Source organism: Hemicordylus capensis, chromosome 3, assembly GCF_027244095.1.
Source record: "Hemicordylus capensis ecotype Gifberg chromosome 3, rHemCap1.1.pri, whole genome shotgun sequence".
NCBI lineage: Eukaryota > Metazoa > Chordata > Lepidosauria > Squamata > Cordylidae > Hemicordylus > Hemicordylus capensis.
In genome coordinates, this window is record NC_069659.1 from 287,224,972 (window position 1) to 287,245,175 (window position 20,204).

The window sequence follows — 20,204 nt, forward strand, 5'->3', positions numbered from 1 at the left end:
CCATTTGGAGCTGTCAAGAGCCAGCTAGAAAAAAGAGTCCACTTGACACCAAAGCACCTTAACAGCCAGGTGTGCTATGCTCTGTGACAAAGAATGTGTGTAAGTGGTTATAGATGTTAAGGTGACCACACAGTCTAATATTTGCTCTAGCCAGTTAAGGTCGAGAACTGCTTCTATTAATTGTTGTTAAGACTGACTCTACATTGTTTTTCTTCCTTCCACCTCTCATCTTACTTTTGAATATTTTTACTACTGCCACTCAAGGTCAATAGCAACCAGTTCTATTACCTTGCTGCATGAATATTCAACAAAATTTGTTAAAGTTACAAGCTTGCTGGCTGAGGAAGTTTTCCTCGTATTTAGTTTGCTTCTTTCTCTCTAACTCCCATCCTATACTACCTCAATATTTTTCCATCCATGCCCACTCCAGTGGCAACATCAGCTCTTCTTATTACAAATTAAAAATAATGCCTTGTTTGACATTTTCTTCTCACCCAGCATGTTTTATTGCAAAAGCTGCCTGAAAGCTTTAGTTCCTTTTTGTATATGTAGACTGAAAAGCTATAATCCCTAAAGGCAAATTATTTTAAGCAAAGCTAGAGAAACAGTGTTGAAGTTTGGGGAAAAGGATGACAAATGGCTGCTATTATAGACACATTTATTTTATTTTTTTACATTTTATATCCCGTTCTTCCTCCAAGGAGCCCAAAGCAGTGTACTACATACTTAGGTTTCTCTTCACAACAACCTTGTGAAGTAGGTTAGGCTAAGAGAGAAGTGACTGGCCCAGAGTCATCCAGCAAGTATCATGGCTGAATGGGGATTTGAACTCATGTCTCCCCGGTCCTAGTCCAGCACTCTAGCCACTACACCACGCTGGCTCATGAACATGAACAAATAAAACTGATTTGTCCATTCTGGGACAATGTACTTACCTGAAAAAAACATCTGTACCCCTATAGCTGACTTTAAAGATTGGCTGAGAATACCTACAGAATATCTTTTGAAAGATTAAATCCAAGATCTTTAGGCTGGCATTTATTACTGCATTCTGGCTGGGAAGGGCTTATTCAAGCAACCTCACATTCCACTCCTTAAATGTAGCATTAACTACCCAGGCAGCCTGGACAAGGCAAGATAGAACCTCCATTATACCGCAAAGGGATGCAAATACTGCACGATATGATTCTGTTTTCAGGGAAGAAGCACCAACTGTGCTGCAGAATTTGAGGCTGGTTGTCTAACAAGACAAGATAAACTTTTCAACCAACTTAAGCTACAGTATCCTTGCTCAACACTGCTGAGGAGCTTGAGAACATTATTTTCAACAGCTTCATGGGTTTTACCAACCCAGTGGTGAGGAAACAGGAATAAACATCTCTTCAGAAAGGTCCAAGATTGATGGTCAGCACTGGCAAGAGAGCTTGGTCAGATGAGTTCTTGTGCCTGCTAATCATACAAAATGCCTAGCACATCTAGGAATTTACCAAAAGAGGGGTTACAAGTTAGAGTGGGAGCTCAAAATTATTCCAAAGCTGGAAAACCAAGAAGTATCTCAGATCCCTAGGCAGCTCTTCTAGGCACAGAAGGTGCCCTTCTAGGCTCCTTTTCCAGAAGAAACAGAAAGTTACAAATGATGGCTACATTGTACATACCAGAACGCAACCACAGTACTGAATGAAATACAATACTGCCAAATACATCTTATTTCTTCATGTTGTATTCTTTGGAATTGGTGAGAAAGAAGATTACAGTTCCTCACATTTCCATAGCAAGAACCAATTATTGCCCTAATAGCAAACCTCTTGGTGAGATAATGAGCTCACCTGCACTTTACTAGACTAGGAAAAATTTTCATGAATATCCTTAGGGATGTGGCAGATTATACAGCACAGCTAACAGAACCTGAATCTAGAATACCAGGGCTTGACATTGAAAGATCAAGAGAAAAAGTGTTAGCCAAAACGCCATGCCTACCTTTGCGTTTCAGGGACATCAGCGAACGGAAGAACCCTGAGGCCACCCCAGTCCCACCAGGCAGTTGGGGGTCCTCCTCTCCCATCAACTGGGCTAGTTCTGCTCCTGGCAGGTCAATCAGCCGGGTAATGTTGCTGACCACAAGTTCTGTAAACACATCAGGCTTCTCATGTCGCAACTTCTCCACAAAGAAGTCTGGATTGAAGATTATTTGCTGCCGCTGAAGGGAAGAGTCATTGCAGATAACAAAACTGCAAATGGCATCGCTAGAAAAGACCAAAAAAAAGGACGTTAGCTTCTGTGTAGGTATGTCCTGCAAAGCACATTAATGCAGCAATACTCTTCAGCCATACAAGAGCAGCTGTAGGTACAAGTACATCAAGCCAAGTGGAGCTAAAGCTTAGCTTGCAGGTTACACTGTAAGAACTACCTCTACAACTGTTTTAAGGATGCAAGCTCCACATACTTGCTGTTGTATCCAGGCACTGCAGAACACTGCTTACTATGCCAGCTATACTTATTGAAAAGGCAGCTGTATTCCATTTTAATGCTACACACATTTTCATGCCAAATTGTACACCAGACAGAAGAATTGCTAAGTTTACTCTAGCTTTTCTAAGGGTTTGATCCAGTGGTAACCTGTGTTAAATAGAATTTATTGTGGGCATTTTTTAAAAATGCAAGCACACACCCAACACGCAGAAGAATCAAAGAGCTGCAATCTGAATTATCCAAATTCCTCACATACCCTCACAGTGGGATGGTTTTACAGGGAAAACCCCAAAGCCACTTGCTAGCAAGCATTACTTGTGGACTTCGGGGGATAAAGCAGATGCCCCTGGGCTGGCACTGCAGCAGGATACATTGCACCTATATAGAGGGATATGAAGACACACTGGAGCAAGGGTACTCAGCCTTGGGTCTGAGTGGCTGGGGATGATAGAAGCTGTACTCTAACAACATCTGGGGACCCAAGGCTAAGAACCCCTGTTCTAGTGCGACACGTTTGGCAAAGACATTCCCAAAAGTAGTAAGCCATAGAGAAGGTACTTTTCTTTAGCCACTTGTGAGCAAACTGCCAAGTGCAGCCAGATTCCAGTGCCACTTAGTAAGCTTCCCTGCAGTTTGGCATGCTTAACAGGCAGAGAACAAGATGGAGCAGTTCAACACAAGCAGCTGGATCTGACTGCTGATTGACCTCACAGCGCATAATGCTCTCTTAACATGTGCCAGCCAGTTTGTGCTGAGCATGTTTTGTCCAGAATCTTTTCTAATCTAACTGGATGCAGATCTCCTTCTAAGGAGGGCTAATGCGGTAGTTAGCTTCCTAGCTTAATGGAATTATTCAGCCCATACAACTATGCCAATTATTCACAACTCAAACCCTCTTCTTCCACCCCACTGCCCAAGCAGTTATCCACACTTTAAGAAAAAAACCCTGAACAAAAAGCCAAGCATCTTTCAAGCAACAGTCAATGGGCAGGAGGCACCCATCCATTTGGGGTTTTTTAGTTCTAAACTTCCAGGAAATCTGATAGCACCATTGCTTAAATAAATAGAAAGTCAGATCTCTTACACAAGTGCTGAAAGCTTCTGGCGAGGCATTGGGAAGCAAAGACACAGCAAGAAGAACTTGTTCCTTGTTTTCAGAAACAGATCTGCCTGATCCAGCACAGCCTATGCAAATTCCACACACACTAAACAACACAAAGACTCATTTATTGGTCCTGTTGGCACAAATGCATCGACCTTCTTGTAGAGTCAAAGCAGAACTCAGACCAACCAATTCATGTCATTTTCTATGGGGCAAGGAGGTGGGGATGGGTGATGACTGGTGAGCCACACCACCTGCACTGAAATAGAAAGTTTCCTTTGTCATATTCCTTGACAGATTTTGTTCCGATGTGTCAAGTACTACTTTTTCCAAAAAAAAACAACCCCACAATTTTTCAGTCATTTCATCTGCAATAAAGTCTCAGCTATGCTACACTAGAACCCTTCGCCTCTTGCCAGTACATTTCTTTTATTCATTTTCCATATAGGCAAATAGGAAACAACTGAAACAACTTCCTTGCCCCCTGCAGTGGCTGCTTCCTCAGATTTCTTTCATCTGCCTACTGTAAAGTTCCTGCTCTACCACAATGTTTCTTTCTACAAAGTCCACTATACTGCATTTACCCTGTGGAATTCCATTCTCTCTCTCTCTCTCTCTCTCTCTCTCTCTCTCTCTCTCTCTCTCTGAAACTGCATCCTTTACCAATATTACTTGGCACTAGCATATCAACAGTGGGTTTCACCTCTTGCCTGTGGGCTCCCCAGAGGCATCTGGTGGGCCACTGTGTGAAACAGGATGCTGGACTAGATAGGCCTTGGGCCTGATCCACCAGGGCTGTTCTTATGTTCTCCAGTGGCTCTGCTTGTTTATTTGAGATTGTACCTTTTTATGGTACAGGAAAAGGCATTTGAACCTTCTGCTTCAGCCCAGGATAGGCTGGGAATATTTGCTCACAGCTCACCATTATATATTTCACCATTTACACACACACTCAGTACCTGTCATGTGATTTTCCAAATAGTTCTTAGGAGGCACCCTTTCCCCTTCCATTCATGCAGAGATTCCTGAATATGCTGCCTAGTATATTGTCTAGATTCTTTTGCTTTATCTCCCATATGCTATTTGGCCTCAAGAGAGCCTTCTGTTTCATTCATATGTTCTACTTACTGCCACCTTCTCAAACCTTGGCTGCACTAGACATAGAAAATCGGCCCAGTTCTCGTTCTTTGAACTTTTAATTTTATTGTTATTTTTCTATCTTTTGAATTCAACATTTCTGTCAGCAGCACTTCCTCTTCTGCCTTTCCTTTCTTTAATGGGGTTCCTCGGAGATCTGCACTCCTTTTCTATTCTATCTCTGCATTTGTTTCCTGGGAAGCCTTCTCAGTATTGCTCAGAACCTCTTTTTTCCAGAAACTTTTAAACTGGTAACTTCCTTCCAGCCTTGTTTGATCAACTTGATCTCTGTCTATAATTCCACTATGAATGTTGTTCACTAAGCTGTTCTCAACTTCTCTCTACTAGCTTACTTTCCACATCCAATATAAAATTCTTGTCTTTACCTTCAAGTTTCCTTTTGGCATTGTCCCACCCTACCTGGTGGAATTCCTCTCTCATTGCTGGAGACTTCCAGTTTTGCAACTTCAGTACTTAACCCAAGATCTCCTAATTCTTCCACTGGCTTCACTGTTCTTGCTTGTATGAACCCTCTTCCTTTACCAGCAATCTCTGGACCCATCTTAATATTCTTCTTACATAAAACTGTCCTTAAAATCTCCCCTTCCTAATCTGTATTTCCCAGTTTGCATTTGATACATGATTGAGATGCAATCACTCCCCTCCTCCTCTGCTTGTCATCTCTCTCTAACATTCGGCTGAAGGATCTTCTGAGTACAGCTTTTCCCCTTGCTTTAACCCTATAAAAGTCCATGCATTTTGATAGTGCTGTAAGAGAGACAAGTTGGCTTGCACTCCATTATTGCCTGCCCTTATGATGACAATTCCTCAATTTTATTACTAGAGACTTTGCAGCTGGGAACTGCCCCCAAACCTCTATTCTGTGTTACATTTCACTGTGCTTTGTAATTTTGAAAGGTCACTTTATCAGCAAGACTCCCTCGCATAAAAATATGCCTGCCTATTATTATTGCTAATGAAATGGAAATGCGATCACAACCCTTTTTAAAGAGCCAGCCTAGTCACTTAAAGCAGAACAAGCCCTCTGCTGCAGCCATGTTAGAGAGGGAGGATGTGAGCAGCCCCCACCCCCAGTTGAGTGACATTAGAAAAATAGCAAGGGGGTGGGGGGGGTCATTTGCCTTGCCATTTGGATTATCTTTGCTTTTATCATCCTGGAAGCCCAGTACCTCCCAGGGTTCAGTGCATTAGCCTTCAGGATTGCTGTTTCACTCTCCATTCTCCTTCCAGTTAGAGAGTAGCCAGGAAAGGAAGAAGAGAAAGCAGAGGTTGCTTTCACAGAAAACTGTTTCACCAAGTTAAATCTGAAGACCAACCAAATCAGCAAGAAAAGGGTTTTGCTCATGAAGGAGCAGGTGAACAAGAGGATTCTTTTCACAAAAGGAATCAAATCCTCATTACAACAGGGTATGAGACCAGGGCTCAAGGGAGACCTAGACAACGAGTGTTTGCAGCATTTCACTTAATGATATTTAACTGCATGAAAATATCTACATGTCTTCAATAAATAGCTTATCAGGCAAGGCTGGAAAAACTCTGGGTGCTCAATTGCTCAGGAATTTGAAATATCTTTTCAGCCATTCACTGGGCTGGGGTCTAAAACTCTGGTTATGAACCACTAGGAGTTTTATGCTGGTGTCTAGAAACTTCAAGTATTTAACCACAGCTGACACTAGCTACCAAAGAAGGTGAAGAACACCCAAGTCCATCCTCGATAAGGCTATGAAGAAGATTATTGTTTTGTCACAGTAGGTGTGTCTTAATAATGCAACAGAGTGGTTAGAGTGCTGGACTAGGACTGGGGAGACCCGAGTTCAAATCCCCATTCAACCATACTAGCTGGGTGACTCTGCGCCAGTCACTTCTCTCTCAGCCTGACCTACTTCATAGGGTTGTTGTGAGGAGAAACTCAAGTATGTAGCACACTGCTCTGGGCTCCTTGGAGGAGGAGCGGGATATAAGTGTAAAAATAAAATAAAATAAATAAATAAATAAATAAATAAATAAAAACTATAAGAGACGAGGAAGTTAAAAAGGACTCTTATTTAAATTCTGATCAAACAAACTGAGAAAAACAAGGTCAATTATTGATATGCACTGCTTTTAGTCTTAATCAGTTCTCACTGAGAATTACAGAGGGAAAACCTCTGACCCAGGAAATAGGAAGTTACTGGATCTCTCTAATGAAGAGGAATCCATTTTAATTAAGTAGATGGGGAATAACTATTGTGGAGGAAAATGCAAGAGAGCTTTCCAACATAACATGACTTTTGTGGAGAACATACGCTTTAATGACAATTCTTTAAATCAGAATTGCAGCCATGCTATCAATATCCAAAGGATCAGATGACTTAAAACTGTAAAGGTTATGCTGGCAGATCAGACAGACAATTCTTACTCTGAATATATGAGGGGAGCCATTTGTAATTATTTGTTTGTTTGTTTGTTTATCAAATTTCTATACCGCCCAAACCTTTGTCTCTGGGAGGTTAACATAAAACAATTAACACACATATAAAAAGTTAAAACAATTCAACAATTTAAAATCAACCACAAAATTAAAACTGACAAATTCTAAAAAGCTGAGAAAGCTTGGGTGAAAAGATGGGTTTTCTGATGTGTTTTTTTTTTTTAATTGCCAGATTATTGGGGGGGGGATCGTATCTTAGTATGGAGCGAGCGCATTCCCCAACCTCGGGGCACCAACCGAGAAGGCCCGTCTCTGTGTAGCCACCAGACAAGTTGGCAGTAACTGGAGATGGACTTCCTCAAATGACCTCAATGGGGAGTAGGGCTCATAGTAGAGAAGACGCTCTCTTAAGGCCTAAGCCGTTTAGGGCTTTATAAGTTATAACTAGCACTTTGTATTTTGCTTGGGAACCTTTTGGCAGCCACTGTAGCTCCATCAGCAAAGGACTAGTGCGGTCTCTCCGAGATGACCCAGAGACCAACCTCAACCAACTGAAGTTTCTGGACTACGTACAAAGGCAGCCCCACGTAGAGCACATTACAGAAGTCAAGTCTGGAGGTTACCAACAACTGTACTACTGTTTTGAGGTCATTGATCTCGAGAAACGGGCGCAGCTGGCATATCATCCGAAGCTGATAGAAAGCACCCCTGGTGGCCGCCTCAATCTGAGAAACCAGGAAGAGGTGTGAATCCAGAAGTACTCCCAGACTGCGAACCAGTTCCTTTTGGGGAAGTGTGACCCCCATCTAGAACAGGTAGATCAAAATCGTCCCTGGCGTTCTGACCCCACACAATAAGTACCTCTGTCTTATCTGGATTCAGCTTTAGTTTATTCTCCCTCATCCAGCCCATTACTGCTTCCAGGCAGGCATTTAGGGAGGATATGCCAGCTCCTGAAGAAGCTGACATGGAGAAGTAGATCTGGGTGTTATCAGCATACTGGTAACACCCAGCTCCAAATCCCCTGATGATCTCTCCTAATGGTTTCATGTAGATGTTAAAAAGCATTGGAGAAAGTATGGAGCCTTGAGGGACACCATACTTAAGCTCAGATTTCAAAGAGCAACAGTTTCCAATTGACACCATCTGGAATCTGTCCAAGTGGTAGGAGCGGAACCACTGTGCCTCCCACCCCCAACACTCTCAGACATTCCAGAAGGATATTATGGTTGATAGTATCGAAAGCCACCGAGAGATCCAAAAGGACCAACAGAGTCACACTTCCTCTGTCAATTCCCAATTGGAAATCATCCATCAGGCCGACCAGGGCAGTCTCCACCCCATAGCCCGCCCAAAAACCAGTTTGAAACGGGTTTAGATAATCAGTTTGCTCCAAGACCACCTGGAGCTGAGAGGCCAACAACCTCTCAATTACCTTGCCCAGCCATGGGAGGTTGGAGACAGGTCTATAATTGCTCAACTCTGAGGGATCTAATGCAGGCTTCTTTAAAAGAGGTCTAATAATTGCCTCCTTAAGATAAGGAGGCATCCTGCCCTCCCTCAGAGAGGCATTTATGATTTTCACCAGGCCCCCTCCAACAGCCTCCCTGCTAGATAGAACAAGCCATGTTGGACAAGGGTCAAGAGAACAAGTAGTAGGCCTCATCGCTCCAAGCAGCTTGTCCACATCCTCAGGAGTCACAAACTGAAACCAATCCAGTCGAATCACATAAGAGTTGTTGTTGGACACCTCCAGTTCAGACATTAAATTAATTGTGGAGTCTCCATCTAAGTTGGACAGAATCCGAGAGATTTTATCTGCGAAAAATTCTTTAAACACATTGCAGCATGTAACTGATGACTCCAAATTCTGGTTCAAGGGAGGGGGAACAGATACTAGTTCCCTCACAACCCTGAACAACTCCGCTGGACATGAACTCGCAGAGGCAATACAGGCAGAAAAGAATCGCCTCTTTGCCGCATGTATTGCCTGAGCATAGATCTTTAAATGTGCTCTATGTCGTAATCTGTCGGATTCGAGTCGAGTCTTTCTCCACTTGCGCTCCAGTCGCCTACCTTGCTGCTTCAGCCCCCGTAGATCTTCCATATACCAAGGGGCGAATTTTGAAGCAGGTAGGAGGGGATGCATAGGAGCAATCATGTCTACTGTCCTAGTGAGCAAGTTGTTCCAATTCTCAACCAGGGCATCAACAGGATCACCGGCAAAGCCAACATTGAATCCTTCCAAGGCTTCTTGGAATCTTACCGGATCCAATAACCTTTTCGGTCGGACCATTCTATTAGGCCCATCGCCCCTGCGGAGCTGGGAAGTGGTTGTAAGTCCAACCGTAACCAGATGGTGGTCTGTCCATGACAATGGGGAAATCACAGGAGTCCCAACCCACGGAACACCACCCTGATCAGAGTAAAAGACCAAATCAAGCGTGTGACCTGCAATATGTGTCGATCCAGAGGCCACTTAGGATAGGCCCATAGTTGTCATGGCTGCTATGAACTCCTGAGCTGCCCCGGACAAAATGGTCCCAAAATGAACATTGAAGTCCCCCAGCACCAAGAGTCTGGGAGACTCCACTGCGACCAAGTCCGTGAGCTCAGTAAGGGATTCTGCTGGGCAGCAGGGTGATCGGTACACCAACAAAAGTCCCAATCTATCCCTGGTCCCCAAATTCAAGTACACACATTCAGTATGGTCTGATACCCTAACAGGGACCTGGGTAAGGGAGATGTTATTCTTATAGACCACAGCCACTCCAAATCCCCACCCACAGCCCCTCACCTGCTCCTCTACAGAATATACTGGAGGGAGAAGCTGGGACCAAACTGGACCACTAGCCTCCTCCAATCAGGTCTTGGTAATACATACCAGGTCGGCCCCTTCATCCATGATCAAATCATGGATGAGTTCAGGTTTATTTTGGACCGACCTGGCATTACAGAGGAGCAGGGTAAGGCTATGTGGGTTGTTGGCAGTGCTCCCCAAGGTCAAAGAGCTGGCAAGACAGCCAGAAGGGGAGACAGCTATTAAATTTCCGTCTACCCTTCCCCTGGAATGGCCTGCTGACATGCCGGCGTTACTTCTTCTGTTCCCCACCACTACTGAGATAGCTGCCCCATAGTCAATGAAGGTGACCCCTGTCCCCTCATCTCCAGTCGAACCCAAACACATTGCAACAACTTCAACCCAATTCCAAAACAGCTTAAAACTAATTAAACAGAAGCTCCACTATTGAATACCTCCTTCTATAAAAATATCTGGACAAAATGTCCAGCCTTCACTCTCGTTTCCCCCTGAAGTGGCTCTCCCAGATGGGCAACCCCTTTTGGTGGTGACCCCGCCACCACTGGCAGCGTTCCTATATAGGCTGAGCAGCAAGCTCAGCAGGTGGCACCAGGAAAACTGCCCAGTCACCCTTGGAGGCCCCAGTCCTGCAAAGCCTCTTCACAGCTACTCCTGGGGGGCGGGGGGACAGTTGGCAACCAAGGGAGGCAGAAAAGAAGAGATAGCCAGGCAGGCACCTGGCCTCTCACCCTGGGGTAGATGGTGTCCCTCTTCTTCTCCTCTCCAGCAGGCTTCTGGAGGCCTTGGACATTGTCCTACTCAATTTGTTTTTTTCTTGCAAGCAAAGACAGCCCAGGAGATTTGTTTATTTCACCCATCCATTTTCCCATTTCCTGGCTCCCAACAGGGATTAAATCTACATGCTGAATATTTCCCTATTTTGAAATATAACCAAAATATTTCTGGCCCTCTCAAATGCATAGTATGGATAGGGAATGTACAATTATACAGGCACTGAACAGTGTGTACATAACTGAATGTTTTTAAAGATCCATACACATGTACACTGCACACAGGTTGCATACACATTAAATAGGACTTGTTAAAAGGGCTCATGCAGAAAATGATAATTAAATTATCAGGGGGCTGGAGCACTTTTCCCTGCAAGGAAAGACCAATATGTTTAGAGCACTCTAGCTTAGGGATGGGAAAAGATAGCCAAGGGGGGGCGGGGGGAGAGACATGATTGAGGCTTATTAAAATAATGCATTGTGTAGAAAAAGTGGATAAACAATTTTTCTCTCTAATACTGGAACTCAGGATCATACAGTGAAATTGTCTGGAGATCCAGGGCAGATAGAAGGAAGTACTTCACACAGCATGTAGTTATAGAATCTGCTGCCATGGAATGCAGCAAAGGATACTAGTTTAGATGGCCTTTAAAAGGGAACTAGTTGAATAGAGCCAGTGTGGGGTGTAGTGGTTAGAATGTTGGATTAGGACTGGGGAGACCTGAGTTCAAATCCCCATTCAGTTATGAAGCTCACTGGTTGACTCTGGACCAGTCACTTCTCTCTCCACCTAACTTACCTTACAGGATTTTTGTGAGGAAAAACATAACCACATACACCATGCTGGGTTCCTTGGAGGAAGTGCAAGATATATAAATGTGAAAATAAATAAAATTTATAGACTAGCCAGCGATAATCCTACTAATCAGGCTGGCCACGTGGAACCTCTGTATGCAGAGAGAGTAGCCCGATACAGATGTATGTACACTCGTATATGTCTTTGTGTGAATGACTGTACCTGTGTTCATTTTAAAAGCAAACCTAGATACAGGCCTTCAAATGCATGCTACAGATAGGAAGTGCACTTCTGTACCTGTATTCAACATAACATGTGAATGACTGTACCTGTGCACACTGTACACTCGTTGTAGGAGCGTTGAGCATAACATATGAATGGGCCTGCTTCTTTATTTATTTGATTTCACCCTTCCAAAAATGGCTCAGGGCAGTTTACACAGAGAAATAATAAACAAACAAGATGGCTGCCTGTCCCCAGCGGGCTCACAATCTAAAAAGAAACATAAGATTGACACCAGCAACAGTCACTGGAGGTGCTGTGGTGGGGTGGGGGGCATAGGGCCAATTACTCTCCCCCTGCTAAATAAAGAGAATCACCACATTAAAGGTGCCTCTTTGCCAAGTTAGCAGGGGTTAGGAGCTTTATGCTTATGAGCATCTAGCTAGTCACCATGGAAACAGAATGCAGGACTTGATGGACCTTTGGTGTGATTTAGCAGGCCTGTTCTTACATTGAATGGGTTATCTTCACTCATACTTATTGGAAGGACTCATCTCCTCTTAGACCTCAGCTCTTTCTTCCTCCTCTCCCAAATTCTCTGTGTGTAAGGAAAACAGACTTACAAAGGTAAAAAGCCCTGCCCCTGCTTCATGCAGTACTAACCCTCATGCAGAGTGCCTCAGACTCACGGAAACAAGATTCTGTTTATTTATAGAATGCTTCCATACAGCTACTGCACGATCTTCCTAAATTTCCTGAGACTACCGGTTCCTCATCTAAACTCCATCTCCCTGCTTCTTCTTCTAATACATTGTTACACCCCCTAAACAGATGCAACAACCTCCTGTGATTCTGTGGCATGCTCATTGTGGTAGCTAGAGATCTGTTAGACAGGATGTAGCTGTATTGCTGTCAACTTCCTGAATGTCAATAGGCCTTACCAGAGTCTAAGAACCACCTTAGAGCCTTTCCTCATCCTCATAGATAAGGGAGAACCACCATCGGTCCCTTCTAAAGCATCACACAACCATTTTAGCAGCCTACTCAATATGAACCAGATCAAGTACAGTTGTAAGGACACCTCAATGGCGTAGTTTGTGATGATGTCATCCACTCCAGGGGCAAGAGGTGGAGGAGGAGAAGCCAGAACAAATTATCAAGGTCTGGCAGTCCGGAAGGGGGCCCAGGGCCCGACTTTGTTGCATATGTTTTTGTCTTGCCTCCTGCTGCCAACCCACCCCGTGCCTGCCTCGAGGCCAAACCACCAATCTTTAAAATAATTCTAGCCGCCATGCCAAGCACCCCACTGTGGCGGCAGAGGCAGGCAGTGCAGGAGTGGCCGCTGAGGCACTCCTTGCAGAGCATCAAGGCTCTATTCAAACTGCGCAGGCGCGCCTCACAGTTCTCAAGGGCCATGGCCAGGCAGTCAGGCTCGGCAGCCACTCCTGCTCTGCCTGCAGCTGCTGCCACCATGGGCCATGCACATGGCAGCTATAATTATTTTAAAGATCAGCGGTTTGGCCTTGTGGCGGCAGCAACGGTTGGGGGGGGTGGAATTGCAGCAGCCCGAAAAATATTTTTCACCAGGGCCCGAACCCACTCTTGGCAGCTCTGATCCACCCCAATCCAAGATGGCGGATGTGCAAACTTTTGAGGTGCAAGTGGGCTAACTTGTGAACCGCCTAACCAATTTGTACCAAATTTACTACAGCTGTAGGGACACATTGAGATGCCCAAATGGGTATCCACACCAATTCAGGATGACGGCCGCGTGAACATCTGAGGCGCAAGTGGGCTAATTTGTGGACTGTCTAACTCATTTGAACCAAATTGGGTACATTTGCAGTGAGTGACACACAGGGATTATTTCTTACTTGGGTTTTTTTTTACAGGGGAAAGGAAAAAGGCAATTCCTGTTTTGAGTCACTGGTTTCGCTAAAATATCCAAAATAAAAAATAAAAAAAAGAACCATATACTTCATCTTTTGGTTCTGGTGGGATATGGTTAGTCAGGCCCCAGGGCTAAGGGATGATCTGTCACTAATATTTTTTGTTCTACAAATTGCCAGAACTGATATCTTGAGAAAAGCCTCTGGGTAACATACCAATAACTAGAATCACCATAAGACGAGAGAGAGCTACAGTATAATTATGAGCCACATATCAGTTTTGAAGGATCAGGATTTTGCTGCTTTGAATAGTTTGCTTAGCAATAAACCCCCGCTGAGCAGGGGAACCTTTTGAAGTGGTGACTCTTATATTTAGCAGGGGGAGAACAACTGGCCCTAAGCAGCCCTAGCACAAAATTCCTCCAGTGGCTGCTGTTGGTGCCTGCCTTGCTTTATTGTGAGCCCTTTGGGGACAGAGAACCATCTTATAATTTTTCCATGTAAACTCCTTTGGAAACTTTTGCTAAAAAGCAGAATATAAGTAGGAGTAGGAGTAGGAGTAGAGCCACCTTAAGTGGAACAGCAGGGAAATGCTTGACTAACAAGCAGAAGGCTGCTGGTTCGAATCCCCGCTGGTACTATAACGGGCAGCAGCGATATAGGAAGATGCTGAAAGGCATCATCTCATACTGCACGGGAGTGGGCAATGGCAAACCCCTCCTGTATTCTACCAAAGAAAACCACAGGGCTCTGTGGGTGACAGGAGTCAAAATCGACTTGACAGCACACTTTACCTTTAGGAGTAACCGTATAACAGATCATCTCTGTAAATTGACTCCATAAAGTTTAATTAATGAATGGCAGGATTTCCATGAATTTCTGTTCTTAGCGATTCAGACACAGCAAGAATTTAGTACTAGGGATGTGCATGGAACCACGGCTGGGCGATTCGAAGACAGCGGGGGTGCCTTTTTAAGTGCGGGGGAGGGTGCACTTACCTCTCCCCTCCCACCGCTTTCTCCCCTTAGGGCGCTCATTACTGTGAAAAGCCTTCAGGGCGGCAGCGTACCTCCCTGACGCCCCGTTGCCCTCCTCGGCCGGAAGTACCTGGCGCGGAGGGCAACGGGGTGGCAGGGAGGTACGCTGCCATCCCAAAGGCTTTTAACAGTAACGAGCGCCGGCGGGGGAGAAAGCGGCGGAAGTGGTAAGTGCACCCTCCCTCGCCCTTAAAGAGGCACACACACACTCGAACTTCTAACCGGCCCAATGTTCGAACCTGTTCGGAGGCCTGTAAAATGCCCCTGAACAGGTTCGTGCACATTCCTATTTAGTACATTCCATGTCAATTAAAGTCAGAGAACAAATCCTGCACACCAGGACATCTGCTTGTGGCATGGTTTGTTCTCGACTTAAGAGAGCATCACATGTTATTTCAAGCAGCCAGGATGTAGTGGGGGAAAGTTCTGCCTTCAAATTACCATACCTTGTCAAGCTTGTTCATGATTGTGTTCGTGTTCTTTGTGTTCAAGGAAGCTAGGCACTTCCTTGAATTTCTTGGGAGCTGTATCTCAAAAGCCATCACAGAATCCCCACCTTCTGGAGCCCCATTCAGACTTTCAAAAATACACTGCTGTAACTGTATACAGTGGCACAAATGGGTCAAAGGTCCCCTCTCCCAACTCATCAATCACTGCTGCTCCCCACGGCTCATGCTGGATCATCCCAGCCTTTGAATCACTGAAGTGCTCACCATCATGGATAGGGATTTCCCTATTCACAAAAATGCCACTCTACGTGTGAGCAGCAGGGAGCAGTAGTGATTAACAGGCCAAGAGTTGAACTTCTGGCCAGTTTGCACCACTGTACAGTAACAGCAGCATATTTTTGAAAGTCTGAACGAGTATCCCCATGCAAGACAGGCTTCCCTAAGGACAGGGGAACTCCTCTTAGATGCCTCCCATGATGAACTGCACCACATAGATTGGTTGGATTATTAGGTAACAAATGTTATGTAAGGAATATGCTACTTCTTGACAGCTGCCATTCACATCTTATTTGTTTGGAGGCAGGGTTGCTTCACTGAACTTCTATAGTACATTTTACAGCAGAAGTTGGGCTCACAGTGTCTCATTTCTTCCTAGACCTGCTATAGAGGGAAGGTGTGCAAAACAAAGAGATCACCAGGAGAGGATGATATCCAAAGATCCTTAGCCAACAACTCATGTGGCTTTTAAAAGAATGTGTTCTGCCCACCATCACCACACCTTCATCTTATGCAAAGGGGATTCAGTTCACACCAAAAATTCAAATTACTGAGTGCAGTGGAAACTTTATACAGTAGTTCATAAGAACAGCCCAGCTGGATCAGGCCCAAGGCCCATCTAGTCCAGCATCCTGCTTCACACAGTGGCCCACCACCAGATGCTGCTGGATGCCACAGGCAGGAGTTAAGGGCATGCCCTCTCTTCTGCTGTTACTCCCCTGCAACTGGTATTCAGATGCATCCTGCCTTTTAGGCTGGAGGTGGCCTAAAGCCCTCCAACTAGTAGCTGATGATAGACCTCTCCTCCATGAAGTTATCCAAACCCCTCTTAAAGACATCCAGATTGTTGGCTGTCACCACTTCTTGTGGCAGAGAATTCCACATGTTGATTATGTGTTCTGTGAAAAGGTACTTCCATTTGTTGGTCCTAGATTTCCTGGCAATCAATTTCATGGGATGACCCCTGGTTCCAGTGTTATGTGTGAGAGAGAATAATTTCTCTCTATCCACTTTCTCCACACCATGCATGATTTTTTAAACCTCTGTCATGTCTCCTTGCAGTCATCTTTTTGTGTGATCTAGTTGCCAAGGGATTTATAGTACCCCATAAATACAGAGGAGTTCTAACTGGAACACAGTATCTCCCCATTGCTTCAATTTAGAACAAGTGCTGGATAAAGATAATATCCCACAGTAAACCCATTCATTTAAACAGAGCAATTATTCCAGGGTAGAATAAGCAGAAAGATGATCTAAACAAGCTTGAAGTACTCACAAATTTGTTATTCTAAGAACAGGATTGTCATAGTGACAACCATAGATCATAGACAGAACCATAGTTAGCAAGTATTACACATTCTCCACGAGCAAAAAGCTTCCTAAAGGCAGAGAGCGGTCTAACCTTTGCTCGATACAGTGATAGGAGAACAGGATCTTATTACTAGACCAGTTACTGAAATATTCTATAGCTTGCCAGCGATGGAAGTAAACAACGTGCTTTGTTCAATAATGTACCCTAAAACGAGCTCTTTGAAGCGGGGTTAAGATTGGAACCGCTTGTTCCTTCCTACCTAGTTTCACTACGGCAACAGCCCTATAGCGTCACGCTAACCTACAATCCTCTCTCCCTAATCTGGCCTCTATTTCCCCCCAGTCCCTACATCAAGCCTTGCCAGGTCATTCCTCCAGCACACCTAACGTTTCCCGTGTAGCACCAGCAATACCGCACCTTCACCTACCTGCCAACTCTCTTACCACCTTCTCCTCTCTTTAAGGCCGACTCCGCCGCCATCTCATATCTGCCGCTTTGACTTCCCATTGGTCGCTAAACTCCAAAAGTCAATTGGCTGCTTCTAAAGCAGTCCCACCCACCACCGCCTCTTCACGCAGCCATTGGCTTGTTCGAATACGGCAAACGCCTAACAACTTCCCGCGGGCTCTGGGAGAATAGGGGATGAGGAAAATGTTCCGCCGCTAAGCATCATGGAATATGTTGTTTTATGGTCGGTGTTTCAATTTACGTCTTTTGGGCTGGTATGATTGGGAGTTCCATAACAACTTTTTGTAGGACTGGTTTGCGTTTACCATGGTGTTTTTGTATTATCTGTTTAATTATGTTATTTATGCTTTCTGATTTCCGCCCCACCCCAAAAGGGGTGGAACAGACAGGTTTGCAGACACACAGTACTATTCTTGCAGCAGGATCAATCCCCCAAAAGCAACACCATACCTTTGCTTTGCTGCTTCCTAAAATAAGCTGCAAAATAATTTCACTCACCAGATTAAAATTACAAGATTGTGTCCTTTAACGTTTGCCCATTGCCCTGCTGGTGTTTTGCAAATTCTGTTGGCCACCAGCCATCAAAGATTATGAGCAAGGACCCATTTAATGGCCTGGGAGCTTTGAGACTGTAGCACTGTAGAGGTTAAGCAGATGTTAAAACTATTTGAGGTCTACAGATTCTACTACTATGAACTCAGTCATATAATTTTAATATTTCTTTAATTATTATTGCTAAAGATAAGTAACATATTTCAATGTATTACAAACATTATCCAACAACATCATAACAACTGCCATGTAGTTCAAAACTTGAACATTCTTAACTCCTGACTTCAACCACTCCTGCTACATGTCAATCACACAAACTACTGCTCTGAGTTTCAACACCAGGTATGAATCTGAGTAGTTCCTAAAGGAGAGATTACCAGGCTCTCCATGCAATAGCAGAATATAACAGTTAAAACAAAACACTAAGCAAGCATCTTTAGCTATCGCAGTATACAACACCTGGAGAGATGGTAAATGTTTCAATGACAGATGAGTATGCTTCATAATATCATATATATTTTAGTTCAGTAAGGATAAGCAGTGTGGTGTAATTTAGAGTGTTGAACTCGGACCAGGGAGACCCGAATTCAAATCCTCACTCAGCCATTAAGCTCAATAGGTTAACTTGGGCCAGTTGCTAGATCTCAGCCAGATTTACCTCAGAGTTTTTGAGAAGATAAAAGCCACTACACTCCTTGGAGGAAGAGTGAGATATAATGGGTGTGAATAATAGATACCTGCTGTAACACATAAAGTCTTTTAAACAATGCACAATATGCCCTTACCCAATGAATCTCCTACAGTTTCAAGGAATGTTGCTTGTTTTGTTTTATTTATCTGTTGTTGTTGTTCCTTTGAAGCTGGCCTGCATAACTCAAATGACCTGGTGGGCCGAAACCAACCGTGAATTGGTTCATGGGGGCCGAGGTCAATTCTTAGGGTGCTGATTATTAGAGTAATACTTGATATCAATCAATCAATCAACCAACCAACCAAATTAAAGTGAAATGAATTAAAAATGAATTTAATCAATATTTAACTTTTGATGTCCTGGCAGGCCAAAATTGATTTAAATTAATATGAAATAAGTTGAATTAAAATTCATTCAAATAATATAAACAGTATACAATCTATACAAAATACATAATAAAATGCATTGTTCTTCCTTTCCACCTCTGCCAAATCATCACATAACATGGAACACTTTTAAGGGGGGGCGGGGAATGAGAAGCTCTTCTCATAATTTTGGAAAAGAAGGGAGAAGAGGAAATAAAGATGGAAAGGATGCAGCAGGAGGCGTGGCTTGAGAGAGACACACACACACACAGAGAGAATGGATCAGTCTTGGAGAGAGAGAGAGAGAGAGAGAGAGAGAGAATGAGAATGGAGCAGTCGTGTTTGTGTGTGTATGAGAGAGAGAGAGAGTGAGAGAGAGAGAGAGAATGGAGCAGTCTTGGTGGGTGAGAGAGAGAGAGAGAATGGAGCAGTCTTGGTGGGTGAGAGAGAGAGAGAGAATGGAGCAGTCTTGGTGGGTGAGAGAGAGAGAGAGAATGGAGCAGTCTTGGTGGGTGAGAGAGAGAGAGAGAATGGAGCAGTCTTGGCAAGAGAGAGAGAGAATGGAGCAGTCGTGTGTGTGTGTGAGAGAGAGAATGGAGCAGGTGTGTGTGTGTGTGAGAGAGAGAGAGAGAGAGAATGGAGCAGTCTTGGAGAGCGAGAGAGAGAGAGAATGGAGCAGTCTTGTGCGTGTGTGAGTGAGAGAGAGAGAATGGAGCAGTCTTGTGCGTGTGTGAGTGAGAGAGAGAGAATGGAGCAGTCTTTTGTGTGTGTGTGTGAGAGAGAAAAAGAATGGAGCAGTCATGTGTGTGTGTGTGTGTGTGTGAGAGAGAGAGAGAGAGAGAGAGAATGGAGCAGTCTTGGCGAGAGAGAGAGAGAGAGAGAGAGAGAATGGAGCAGTCTTGGCGAGAGAGAGAGAGACAGAGAGAGAGAATGGAGCAGTCGTGTGTGTGTGTGTGTGTGTGTGTGTGAGAGAGAGAGAGAGAGAGAGAGAGAATGGAGCAGTCTTGTGTGTTTGTGTGTGTGTGTGAGAGAGAGAGAGAGAGAATGGAGCAGGTGTGTGTGTGTGAGAGAGAGAGAGAGAGAGAGAATGGAGCAGTCGTGTGTGTGTGTGTGAGGGAGAGGGAGAGAGAGAATGGAGCAGTCTTGGTGGGTGAGAGAGAAAGAGAGAATGGAGCAATCTTGGCGAGAGAGAAACAGAGAGAGAGAGACAGAGAATGGAGCAGTCGTGTGTGTGTGTGTGTGTGTGTGTGTGTGTGTGTGTGTGTGTGTGTGTGTGTGAGAGAGAGAGAGAGAGAGAGAGAATGGAACAGTCTTGGTGGGTGAGAGAGAGAGAATGGAGCAGCCTTGGCGGGTGAGAGAGAATGGAGCAGTCGAGAGAGAGAATGGAGCAGTCTTGTGTGTGTGTGTGTGTGTGTGT

General features: G+C 44.4%; 1 protein-coding gene across 5 annotated transcripts in view; it reads right to left on the minus strand.

The window, feature by feature from the left end:
* ARHGAP19 (Rho GTPase activating protein 19) overlaps positions 1 to 17,263 on the minus strand; it is a 28,501-nt gene extending 11,238 nt beyond the window's left edge. Inside the window, exons 1-2 of one of the 5 annotated variants that reach the window (XM_053312474.1) lie at positions 17,139 to 17,263; positions 1,978 to 2,243 (exon numbers count right to left, since the gene is read on the minus strand). In XM_053312474.1, the coding sequence (XP_053168449.1) occupies positions 1,978 to 2,243; positions 17,139 to 17,218 (346 nt within the window). In that variant the 5' untranslated portion in view covers positions 17,219 to 17,263. Of the gene's footprint in view, positions 1 to 1,977; positions 2,244 to 3,553; positions 3,598 to 12,259; positions 12,342 to 12,411; positions 12,565 to 12,689; positions 12,824 to 17,138 lie in introns of those variants that run through there. The other 4 variants (XM_053312475.1, XM_053312477.1, XM_053312478.1 and 1 more) reach the window with 4 other exon arrangements.
* Between the last annotated feature and the right edge of the window lie 2,941 nt (positions 17,264 to 20,204).